Source organism: Protobothrops mucrosquamatus, unplaced genomic scaffold (genome assembly GCF_001527695.2).
Source record: "Protobothrops mucrosquamatus isolate PMUCROS unplaced genomic scaffold, P.Mucros_1.0 scaffold925, whole genome shotgun sequence".
Lineage (NCBI taxonomy): Eukaryota > Metazoa > Chordata > Lepidosauria > Squamata > Viperidae > Protobothrops > Protobothrops mucrosquamatus.
In genome coordinates, this window is record NW_015387176.1 from 2,130 (window position 1) to 15,257 (window position 13,128).

The following is a 13,128-nucleotide window of genomic DNA, read 5'->3' on the forward strand; positions in this document are numbered from 1 at the left end:
CTCTCCTTCCTCTCCCCTCCTCTCCCCCCTCTTCCTTCCCCTCCCCTGCTGTAGAGTAATTCTGGGTCCTATATTTCTCTCTTCCCTCCTCTCAGTGATTTTCCCTACATCCTCTTATTTCACAATCATGCCATCTTCCCTTTTTATTATGGCCATCAATTGCCTCACATATTTTATATCTAGATATTTAACACCATGTACAACTGTTTGTTTTTGTTAGGCAAAACCAGAACAAAAGACAAATACCGTGTTGTATATACAGACCACCAGCGACTGGAACTGGAGAAGGAATTCCACTATAGTCGCTACATCACCATCCGTCGGAAAGCAGAGCTGGCAGCAGCCCTTGGACTCACTGAGCGGCAGGTGAGCGCTGCAGAGACTCTTCTAGTTGCAAACCATCACCCCATTTTTTAAATCATGCAGGCTTACTAAGCAGAGCTGCCAGGGCAGGGGTGGGATTCAACCGGTTTGCACCAGTTCGGCAGAACCGGTAGCTAATTATTTTGCTGACTTCAGCAAACCGGCTGAAGCCCTAGCCCTTTTTCGCAAGACCCAGAACGGACTGCCGGAAGTGCGTGGATGCCACTTCCCAAAGTCCATTCTGGGCCTCAGAGGTCCAGGCCCAGCATGGACTTCCAGAGAACCGGTTGTTCAGGTATTTGAATCCCACCACTGTGCCAGGGTAAATGTTCAGGATATTTAATATCATCTTATACATACAAAAATTTATATTCATTTGGAAATAAATGAATGGACTTTTAGATAAGCATGAAGAATGGTGGATCCATTTGCTTGAGTCTCCTTTTAATTGCTTCCTGAACCATTATATGAGTAAAAGTGCACTCATATTTCACTATACACACTTTTCTGAAATTTGCAAAGCAGTCCCTCCGCAATATTTATCTAAAAGTCCATTCTGTTCCTCTGTGAAAATATGTAACAGCTTCACTAATCATTCACATTAACGGTAAACTATTATAGATTAGGAGGAATTGTTTCCCAAGATCTTCCTTAATCTTACTGCCTTCATTTGTCCTGCAGGTGAAAATCTGGTTCCAGAACCGGCGAGCAAAGGAGAGGAAAGTGAACAAGAAGAAGATGCAGCAGCAAACGCAGCCTGCCAGTACAACCACACCTACCCCACCAGCGGTTGGCACCCCTGGCCCTATAGGCGGCATCTGCAGCAGTACCACCAATCTAGTTTCCACCTCACCAATGACTATCAAGGAAGAATTTATGCCTTAAACCCAGCCTTTCCATTACATCTCCAGACTAACATACCCAGAATCATATGGATTATCTGAGATTCAAACTAGTTGTCAGACTCTCAACACTGGAACCCAGTGGCTTTTTGTATATGCTACTCTACTGGACAAATATAATCAACTCATTCCTAGAAGTTAAAACCAAATAGGCCTGTTGCTATTAGAAAAAAGACTTGCTATTGTCTCAGAGTATTTAAGTGGGGGAAAACATGGACATTTGGGAAAAAAAGAAATAAGGAAGCAAGGTACTTAGAAAAAAAAATCTGAATCTTCATCTGATCTGGATCAGAATTATTGAATCAGGTGACTCACAAGTTTAATTATTAAATTATGTTTTGTCAACCTCTGGTCATTACTCAGGCCTTATTATGTTGGTCAAAAAGGCAGGAGCCAAGTATTTCAAGCCCAGTCCCAGCCAAATTATAGGCCAGGTGAGATGACAGAAGCTGAGCCCCAGTTTTAGCTATATATATACCATTAGGAATTAAAGTCATATTAAAGGCTAAGTAGGCAAGAGAAACAGGTAGGAAAGAACATGACAATCAAGATGGCGAAAAACTAGCCAAAGTCCTCAAGAGCGGTAAGGAAGTCCGTTATTAGCTTCCACAAAACAGGGTCTCTTAGAATGCCAAAGTCCAACGTTGTTTTCTTGCAAATTTTATTAATGCATATATTCCACATCAAAGGAATCTAACTTGGTGTGAGACACTTAGCTTGGAGATCCATGTTTTTCCTAGTTCCTCCCATCATATTCCTGCACAGTGTTTCAGTGTTGAGGATGAGAGCTTGGATTGCCATTCTACTTAGCAAGAGATTTATCTGAAGGGGCCTTGATGCTCTCTGAGCTTGCTTGTTTACATGCAGACTCTTCATTACCTGAACTAGGTAACATCATCAGTACTATTCTGATTTATCTGTTATTGCCTCTGGATTTATATTCCTATGAAGGTGAGGATTCTGGCACCTGCAGCCCCATATCATCAGGGGCAGTCCTAATGAAAGGCTGCTCTAAAGTTTCTCTGGCTGTAAAACAGGAACTCTGGGTATGGACCACAGTGCTTCATCTTCATGGTCAACAATTTTAATGGTATGTGGGAAAGACATTGGGTGATGAGTGGAAAGACGCTGCCTAGATAATGGTCAGATAAGAAACAGCATAGCCTTAGTGGGTGGAACAAGAAGCTCAGAAGGGACACACCATAATTTTTCAGGCTGTAAAGGAGACTGTGGGAGAATTTTACTTTCAGACTTGCAAGATTCTGTTATATAGCTTTACAATAAAGTAGAGTTAGTTTATCTGGTTGTGTTTTCTGTCTGGTCTACCTGGTAAAGATGACTGCGGTGCACTTCATGTATGTAAATCCAATCATTGTGGGGTTTGTAAATATACCTTATGGCATAATATTTTGTGCCAACTAGGCCCACTACGTTTTATTTAAGAAACATGGTTAAAACAATGCCTTCCCACAATGTGGGAACTCAGTCATGATTTCCCTATATGAAGAAAGGAGCAGAATGAATCAATAAGACCAGGACTCCACTTTTCACTGACTTGCTCCGCTACCAGTACTCTAATTAAACTTGTAGGAAAACTTCACCAATTCTTTAAAATGGACGTGGGCATCTTCTTTGTTTGATTTATAGCTGACAGAAGAGGGCATAACCTCAAAATGGAATTCTAAAAATAAAATAAAATAAAATAAATCAACTTATTTCCCCCTTACATCTTTGCTTGATTTCCACTTATAGCAACCATTACATGCAAAGAGATGCAGAAAATATACATTAGCTGGATTCACCCATTGTGTTAATCTAAGGTTTGCTGAACAAGCACCAGTGGCAGACCATAATGACTGAGTTTACACAAACAACAGTGGTGGCAAACTACAGTGGCAGAGTTTATCTGTTAGCGAAACAAAAACTAAATTATTAAACAAGCAAACCACATTATGACTTAACCTGGTGTGGATCAGTAGTAGCGATCAAGAAAGTCATTATCACAATCACACGACTGCAAGATGCTGTAACTGTCATAAATGCAAACCAGTTGCCAAAGTGCTTGAATTGTGATCACGTGACCATTGGATGGCGTGATGGTCATAAATTCAAGGGCAGGTCCTACAATAAGTCACTTTTCCCAAATCCATTGTAACTTCAAACACTTGTCAAATGAAGGTCATAAGTCAAAAATTATCTGTAGCTGATTGGATTACTTTCTTTTACCCTCTTGATATACATTTGGCTTTGAACTAATTGCTTTCTTCTTGTAGACTGCCTTACTCTTCTTCCTCAACTTCACAATCTGCAGTACTTGGTAACAAAAACAAGTTTATGTTTCTTCACTCTGCCTGCTCAGGTTTGTCTTGTTTGCATGTGTTTTTAAGGTAATTTTATAAGCCTAAACAATTAAAAAAAATCTTTCAGATTTTTGTTATTATCCTTCAGTCTTTTTTATGAAGTACATTAAAGTACTATTTTGAAGTCTGGAAGTGAGGAAGGAGTAAATAATAACAATACAATGCCATCAAACAAGCTGACCAGAGTTGTCTTATCAGGGAGATGGGCGGCATATAAATTGAATAAATAAATACATAAATAAAATAAACAACAAGGCCTGCCTATCCTAGGTCCTTGATCCAGAAGGACTCAAGAGGTGGATAAAGATGCCAAATCCTGTCTAAACAACTAATTATATTCCATTTTTATTTTTGTACAACTTGAGGTGGAGTACATAATACTTCTGCCTATTTTCCCACAACAATCTTGTGAGGTAGGTTGGGCTGAGACAATGTGGCCATATGCCTTTTTTAATTTAGAGCAAGGGTGTCTAACTGCCAGCCCGTGGGCCAGTTGCGTCATGCCAAAACCACGCCCACCCCATTGCCGGCAATGGAGAAAAAGTCGTGATACGTCGCGACATGTCATGTGACTGTTGCGAATTTGACACCCCTGAATTTAGAGCATGATAGATACTCTTAGTAAGGCAAAGGATATTTTTAACGCTACAAATTACTAGACTTGAATTATTAAATGGCTTTCTATAGGGCAGAAGATTTTTGCAACATACTCATTTCAGTAATAAACAGGGCCTTTCTTGGCTCAGCACTGCTAAAAGCTAACAATAAATGCATTTATTCTTCATAGGAAATATTTGTGGAATATTTTTGTTTCATATCTGAAGTTTAGTCTATTATATTTGGGGCATCACTATCAATTCATTATGTTTCATTTAATTCACTTTGAATTTGTTTAATTAAACTACTATTACTAAACTTTCTTTCAAAACCTTTGTTTCTCCCACATTAAAGGACGGGTGCAAGGAAGATCTATTTCCAATTGTTTCCTAATCTTAAGATTATATGCATATAAAAAGTTTGCTGAGTTAGATTGGATTGTTTTGCTGAATTTTGCTCTGTAAATAAATCAGTAAGATCTAAATATACAGAAAATAAAAAGAACTATAATAAATTATTCATGCATCCTCTTATTTGTTTTTATTTTCTGGAAGTTATCAACTAATCATTTTGATTAGGTGTGATTACTGAGAAATACCTCTCTTGTTTGAACTAAACCTGTTTTCAGGCACTCGGCAATGATGTCAATAACTTCATAGCATACTGTGTTATAATAATGTAATCATGATAATAATAAACATCATCTGCATTGACAAAATTATCATTAGTCAATTCCAAAAGGCAGCTTTACTTGCAACAATTTACCTTTAACACCATCAAACCACAACATCAAGCTGCTCAGAGTCACCTTGAACCATGAGGGGGGGAAAATAAATAAATGTGATAAATAAAAATAAATAAAACATCTGGCTATCCCAGACCTTGGGAAGGACTCAGTAGGTGGATAAAAATGCCAAACATCTGGCTGACTGTGTGCCCGACCATAATCTGCTTCTATTAATGTTAATCCATTTCTTGTCAATCTTTGCAAATATTACTTTTGCAAAAAAAAATACACGGGCAGCTTTCACACACATGAAAGAAACTTTTAATTCTTTGTTACACTCATGTCACATTTTAAACCAATTTATTTTGTTTTGAAGCTCAGGATGTGGGGCTCTTTTGGACTGTTGACATCTTAACAAGGGGGCAGCCGAGGAAAACGAAGGGAAGGGCTGCTTTCTTAGGGCCAAAGACCAAGGACAGTGAGTCATAAACAATTAGTTACTCTGGATTTCTAATCTTGCTTTATGACTGTCCCCAGGCTGACAAGCCCCCATCTAAGAACAGCAAACATAGAAAGATGGTTTGAGATTAGCACGTGAAGCAGCTGGCACTGGTGTCTTTGGGACAGAATACAGTCAACACTTCGCCATTCCTTGAGCTTAATTGCTTTGTGACTCACATTGCTTCTACTTGTTGACACCAGGACTAACTTTGCAGATGGCACTTTGTACAAATGTACTGTGGAATCAGGATGTCACTTGGGGACAGACAGAGATTCCAGAAGGAAGGCAGTAAGAGTCTGTTCACGCTGAGTAACTGTTGAAAAGCCAGGTCCAACTTTGGGTGTACCTCACATAAGGAGGATGACATTATATGCGAGCCATTTTACAAACTGGGTAGGGCTAGATTTGACAAGTGCCTGCTAAGTATATTAGAACCCTATTATATTTAGAACTGTTCTGATGAAGATTAACCAGCCATTTTGGAGAAATAATTTAAGATCTCATGTATTTACTAGCTGCATAGAGGAGGCTTTGGAACAGATTGGTTTTTTTCGCAGTGTTGAAAAAAAAATAGATATGGCTTATGCTGATATTTGCTTGTTATAGAACAAAGCTGTGTCATAACATTTGATTACTCTGTATCATTCTCTCTGTCTCTCTGTCTCTGTCTCTCTCTCTCTCTCTCTCACACACACACACACATCCCTTAGAACAATGGTAGGATTTAGCCAGTTTGCACCACCTCGACAGAACCGGTAGTTAATTTTTTGTTGCCCAGGCCCAAAATGGATTTCTGTAAGCAGCATCTACACAGAACTGGTTGTTCACATATTTGAATCCCACCATTGCCTTAGAAGCCCCTTTTTGGCCTCAGTTTCCTGAAAAGAAATGTAAATGAACCTTTGTAGTACAATGCTTGTGGAGATGGGCCTGCTGCTTGAGACACAAGATGTCCTATCAAATTGCCAAGGGCTCTGAGCCAGCTACTGTGGCTGGACCTGAAGAAGTAGAGAACAGTGGAGAACTAATGTGATCAAAAGTCAGATACATCCTGGAAAGCCAGCTTTCTTATCACGTCAAATAACAGTCCAACTTCTCAAAAAAATAGCTATCATCAATTCTATGCAGACTATATCCTATGGCCCCAAGTTTACAATAAAACAGACGAAAAGAGTAAATGCAAGCATTCATGCTGTCATTAACAGTCCTCCCGCCACCTGGTGACAATGTCTGAGCAACAATAAAGTTATCTCTTTATCCTTCACTATACTGTACATAACATTATGTCCTTCACTCTCTTTGCATCAATGGGTGCTCACACTTGAGGGTTAGCAGCACTAGGAGAGGGAGTAAAGTATTAATACCACTTTATAAATCCTTAGTAAGGCCACACCTGGAATACTACATCCAGTTTTGGTCACCACATTACAAAAAAGATGTTGAGACTTTGGAAAAAGTGCAGAGAAGAGCAACTAAGATGCTCTTCTCTGCACTGAAACATATGCACTAAAACATATGAAGAACAGTTGCAGGAATTGGGTATGGATAGTCTGGAGAACAGAAGGACAAGGGATGACCATGATAGCAGTATTCCAGTATTTGAGGGGCTGCCACAAAGAAGAAGGGGCCAACTTATTGTCCAAAGCACCAGAAGGCAAGACAAGAAACAATGGATGGAAACTAATCAAGGAGAGAAGCTACCTGGAATCAAGGAGGAACTTTCTAACAATGAGAACAATTAACCAGTGGAACAGCTTGCCTTCAGAAGCTGTGGGTGCTCCATCACTGGAGATTTTTTAAAGAAGACTGGACAGCCATCTTTCTGAAATGGTGTAGAGTCTCCTGCTAGAGCAGGGGATTGTACTAGAAGACCACCAAGGTCCCTTCCAGCTCTATTCTGATTGATTGATTGAGTTTTGTCAGGACTATGGCAGGTGAAATAGTTAATGTACTTCTGATATGCTACAGTCCAATGCTGTTTGAGCCCTACCCTGGAAACTGTTTAAATTGTGTACAGATACGTATGTGAACGGCTTACAGCTCGTGTAATATGTACTTTGACCAGTCCAGAGCCTTCCTTTCTCCTTTCTCCCCTTGCAAATGTTTTTTTCTTTTCTATGGCAAGAGCAGCCATAAGGAAACCATAACATCTATGGGGCTTCGTGGTATTTTCATGTATTCATGTTGATGGAAAAGCCATACCTATTAAGAAACTGGTTTCTTCTTGCGCTACAGCATTTTAGGAGCAGATGGGAAAACAAGCACCAAAAACAAAAAAATATCTGAGCTCTGGAATTCTCTTCTAAAGATGGCTACAGAGAAAAAAAATGTCAACAATCTTAGTGGTGTGTATTTCTATACTGTATGGAGAGCTTACATGGTATAGTGCAGGGGTAGGCAACCTTGGCTCTTTTATGAGTCTTTTATGACTATGCTGGCTCAGGAATTCTGGGAGTTGAAGTCCACGAGTCATAAAAGAGCCAAGGTTGCCTACCCCTGGTATAGTGCATGGATGGACAACTTTTTGAGCCAAAAGAGATGCACAGATTGTGAAATAAGGGCCCAGCAGGCATCACACAAGACTGAATGTCCAGTTGCATGCAATACTCCCATTCCCATTCAGTTCTCAGGAGGGTGATCCAAATTCACGTAGAATCCACATAGAAACAGATTATGAATATTTAGCAATGAGCCTATGCCCCTTCTCTTTTACCTTCTTAGATACCAAGACTCATGAAGTTGCCTGGCTAATTAATATATCAGCAACTGCCCATCTCTGCTTCTGAAAAGAATACTTTTAAAGGTTGTATGAGCCCAGTCAACAACTTGTATTTAACAGCAGAACTGATTCTGCCTAATTCCTCTCTTAATACAAGGAAAATGCTCCAGGAAACCTGTCCACACCTACTCGCCTCTCTCAGTACATGCTTAATCTTCTGAGATTAGAAACTACGATGGTGTCAAGATTAGCTTCCAAGGCTCCAATTACCAACTGCAACTTTATCATTTTTCTTTGCTCTTCTGCCTATATTATTTTCTATTTCGTTGTGGCGTTTTTTCTAGAAATCGTCTATCAAATTATGGGTTTATGCACAGGATAAAGAAGATGTGAAAACTACATGCATCATTCAAACATTTCTCGTTATAAGGATAGTGGTGAAACCGAGATAAAAGGCAGCACAAACTAACAAATAGGAGGAAAAATCCCATGCATCATTCCATAAATGCTGGCACTTTCCAAATGTATTGGCTATCAGCCTTCAGAATTTCCAGCCAACACCATAATGTATGGCAGTGTTTCTCAACTTTACCTGCTCCAAGATGTGTGGATATCAGCTCCCAGAATTCCCCAGCCAGCCTCGGTGGCAAAGGAATTCTGGGAGCTGAAGTCTATACATCTTAGAGCTGCTAAGGTTGAGAAATACTCAGTATGGAATTCTAGGCACTGGAGGCCATTTTACCTGGAGGGCCATCAAATTCTGGTTGACAGCTAACAAAATATTAAATGGATATAAAAGAGAAGATATGAGAAAACTAACAAGAAAAATGTGGATTCATTGGCTTCAAAGCAGCTCCTGCCATATTCTGAGAAGATGAACTTCCAACCGAAACTCTATCAGGCTTTGCTTGTTTACCCAGCAGGGTAAAAGTCCATGAAATGACAGACTGGTCTTTTTGGTTCCCGCAAAGCCTGTGTGCACAGTGATGAGAAGCAGCCATAAAAATAGTCCTCAGTCTCCATCTCTTCTCAAACCTGAAATGGGATCAGGTGCTTTTACCTTAAAGCATCTTCCCGTACATCTGAGCTTCCAAAAGCTTAGCTGAGACATGCCAATTTGCCTGGGATCAACTACATTTTGTGCATCTGGAAAAGGATGTCATTTGTTTCTGTCATTTATTAACCAGGAACAACTTCATCACTGGTTTTCTACTCCTATTTTTATTATTACAACATTCCTTCTGAATTCTACCTTATCAACGTTCACACTAAGACACCATCCTCCTTCACTGAGTAAGTGCTGTATTGAGGGGGATCTTAATTTCAGTCAGGTTTCCCAAGAATTGTATCCAAATTCATTTGCTACCAGTAGCACTGGGCGAGCTCAGTAGCCCATCTCAAGTATACCCCCTTTTTTCACATTCTCAATCTAAATATGCTCATCTTGTTTTCTTGAGTAAAAAACAGAAGTGGATTGTCATTGCCATTTTCCAGGATGATTTTTGACTTTCTAGGTTAAGCCAATAATCTTGTGATTTCCTGGTTATCTTCTGTCCAAATACTAACTTGGCTCAACCCTTCGTAGTTCTTTAAAGCCAATCATGGTTGGCTAGGTGCTGCTACTTGCTAAGATACATCAAGAGATGAGACATTGCAAATTAAAACTTAACTAGGTGTTCGGGTCAACCTTCCTTGTAAACAGCTAGATGTCTGTTGTACGTTTTTTGCATTTTAAAATATATGTTAAATGTATTTATTCTCAAAAAGAGGTGCAATCACAAGCTGGTTACCAGCATCCAGTAGCTGTTCGAGAACAGGATTCATCCAAGTATCGTCCTAATCATGCTTTTTTCACTTTTTGCCAGTAGAGGGAGCAGAAATATCAAGTACTGAGGAAGAAGAACAAGAAGATACTACAACTTAACTGTAAATTCTGAACTCCTGTCAATCTTGTGGGAAGAGAGAAGGATGTAAAACTGCAGAGCTTAAAATGGAACTTTTGAAGAGATGCAAGTCAGAAAGAAAACTAAGAGGACTTAAGAAAAGTATTTGTTCTCTGTTTCTGCAGTAAGGTCCTGCTTCAAGTGGACTGTTATTTCTGGGAATATTTCTAGTTTTATACCCAACAATTGCTCAATTAAACTTAATGAATAAATTTGTATTTCAGGTCTGCTGTGCATTTCCCCCCCTCACTTCTACACTTTAGATAGCATGGATCTTGAACAGATTCATTAATATTTTTATGAAATCAGTAAATGAAGAGTTTTAAAAAGGGGATAGAATAATCTAGGATAGCACAGTCTAGAACCCTCATAAATGAAAAAAGGGAACAGAAAACAGAACCCTCCATGTAACTAGGGCCATATTATGAAGTAAAGCACTCAGACCACAAAGATGATATTGTCAGGTTCCTAAGTGGAAACTGGTTGCTCAGATGAATGAAGCATCATTGCAACTGTCCTAGAATTTCAGAGTTGGAAATGACCACTTAGGCCACCAAATCCAACTTCTTATTCATTGGAGGAATCCTGATTAAGGCATCTTGACAGATGGTGGTCCAGCCACTGCAATTCAAAGGGAGACTGTTAAATTGCTGGGTCAATAGTTCTATTATTGTTAGTCACACACTAATTGGTCCAGTCTAATGCATCTTTCTCTGGATTTGGCATTTTTGTCCATCCATCGAATTCTCAAAGATCTGTACAGTCAGATGCTGTTGTTTCATGGTGTCATACATTCTCACAGGGTGTAAGCTGTTCCAAGTAAAGCTGCCATTTGCAATTGATTGATCATGATTTTGTCAATGCAAATGGTGTTCAATTGGAGATCCAAACATTATTTTAAATTTCTCATTAAACTGATTTTACTATTAAGGAGTAAATGGAGGTAGTGGAAGTAGTGACAGATTTTATTTTCCTAGGCTCCAAAATCACCGCACATGGGGACTGCAGCCAAGAAATTAAAAGACGCTTGCTCCTGGGGAGGAAAACTATGGCAAATCCAGACAGCATACTAAAAAGCAGAGACATCACCCTGCCAACAAAAGTACGTATAGTCAAGGCCATGGTTTTTCCAGTTGCAATGTATGGCTGTGAAAGCTGGACCATAAGAAAGGCTGAGCGCCAAAGAATTGAGGCCTTTGAACTTGGACTGCAAGGCGTTCAAACCGGTCAGTCCTAGAGGAGATCAACCCTGACTGCTCCTTAGAAGGCCAGATCCTGAAGTTGGAACTCAAGTACTTTGGCCACCTGATGAGAAGGAAGGACTCACTGGAGAAGGGCCTAATGCTGGGAAAGATTGAGGGCAATAGAAGAAGGGGACGACAGAGAATGAGGTGGCTGGATGGAGTCACTGAAGTAGTAGGCATGAGCTTAAATAGACTCCAGAAGATGGTAGAGGACAGGAAGGCCTGGAGGAACGTTGTCCATGGGGTCGCAATGGGTCGGACACGACTTCGCAACTAACAACAACAACACTATTAAGGATTTTTTTTTTTGTATTCATCCAGCTTCTGTCTTTCTCTCATTTGTTTATGTCACTCCTATTCATGCAGATGGAACTAAGCTGAATGAGCCAATGATTGCAGTATCCATGATGGTTGCAGTATCCAAGAGAGTGTAGAATTTGTGCCGAATAGATGGAGCCGATAGGGCACAATACCCCTCATGAGTTTCAATGAATGATTTTGGCAGTGTTCAGAATTTCCCTTTCTACTATTGTGATCACTAATATTTGATAGGATTGTGCAGGCAATCTAGTCCAAACAAACAATTACAAACTCTGGTAAATGTTGTAATGGCTTTTCACTGTGAACAGCTGTTTCTCATGCTGCCCATTTGTAATGACAGTGGGAAGATAGATTTTACCTTGATAAACATCTCAAGGACTTGGTCTACCGAAAAATCATACACTGTTTAAGAGCTCATGCATTCCTGCAATTTTTGTAGAATTGCAGTGTGTACATATTGTTTATCTCTATGTGCCTGTTCTTGCTGACTTCTTTAAGGATGCATAGAAACAAACAGCATCTGCATATCACTCCAAAGAGACAATAAAAAAAAAGACTAAAACACCTCCTCACAAGCAATCAACAGCCAGATATACAGAAATTAACACTAAGATTAATGTTAGGCCAACAATCAAGAAGCAAACAATACCCCAATCAAGGAACTACCAACTTAGATAAACAAGCTAACAGTGAACAACAACCCAATCAAGGAACCACCAAGACTACTACCATCAACACTGACAGGGCAAGCCACTAGTACATAAAATGAGACCAAACCACACTCCCTACTAGCACTGATGATATTACCCAGAGCTTTTTTTCTCATAGAACGCCCAGAACGGAGTTCCGGCACCTTTTTTGGATGGAACCTTGTAGGGTAGGCAAGGTGGGTTGTATGACATGTGTGAGTTCCGGCACTTTTTTTTTTTTTTAGAAAAAAAGCACTGATATTACCTAATTTGGTAATGAAACATCTACAAGAAATAACCAAGCTCATAGAGCAACAATGACCCCATAGAGCAACAAATATTCTCTCCTATAGATTTGAGTGTATGAATATTTGCTCTTAGCCTCTCTTTCTTTTTGACAATCTGCAATACCCATTTAATGCTAAGCAAACCTGTATGCTAGCCAGCTTGTGTTGTTCCCTAGTCCTTCCCAGCAGCTCTCTCTCTCTCTCTCTCTCACACACACACACACTCTCTCATTTTGCTTTATTCTAGAGAGTGTTAACATCTCTTCTCACTGTGCCAGTTACACTCAGTCAAGAAGCAGCAATCTGTAAAGAGTCAGAAAAGACAACCAAGAGGATATTTATTGATCTCCTTATTGTTTTGGATGCTGCTTTATGCCCTTCCCATTGTGCAGAGAGGAAGAAGACATCTCTTGAACAAGTGGAAGAGGGAGAGTACACACGTAGGCAGGGAGAGCATAGCAACCAGGCTCTACC

The 13,128-nt window shown here is 39.8% G+C and overlaps 1 protein-coding gene across 1 annotated transcript; it reads left to right on the forward strand.

Moving 5' to 3' along the window:
- Nucleotides 1-220: 220 nt before the first annotated feature.
- LOC107290560 (homeobox protein CHOX-CAD-like) lies at nt 221-1,248 on the forward strand (the record flags this gene model as incomplete). Its single annotated transcript, XM_015819449.1, has 2 exons — nt 221-366; nt 1,045-1,248. Coding segments are annotated over 2 exons (350 nt in total), but the record flags the coding sequence as incomplete, so codon positions are not given.
- Between the last annotated feature and the right edge of the window lie 11,880 nt (nt 1,249-13,128).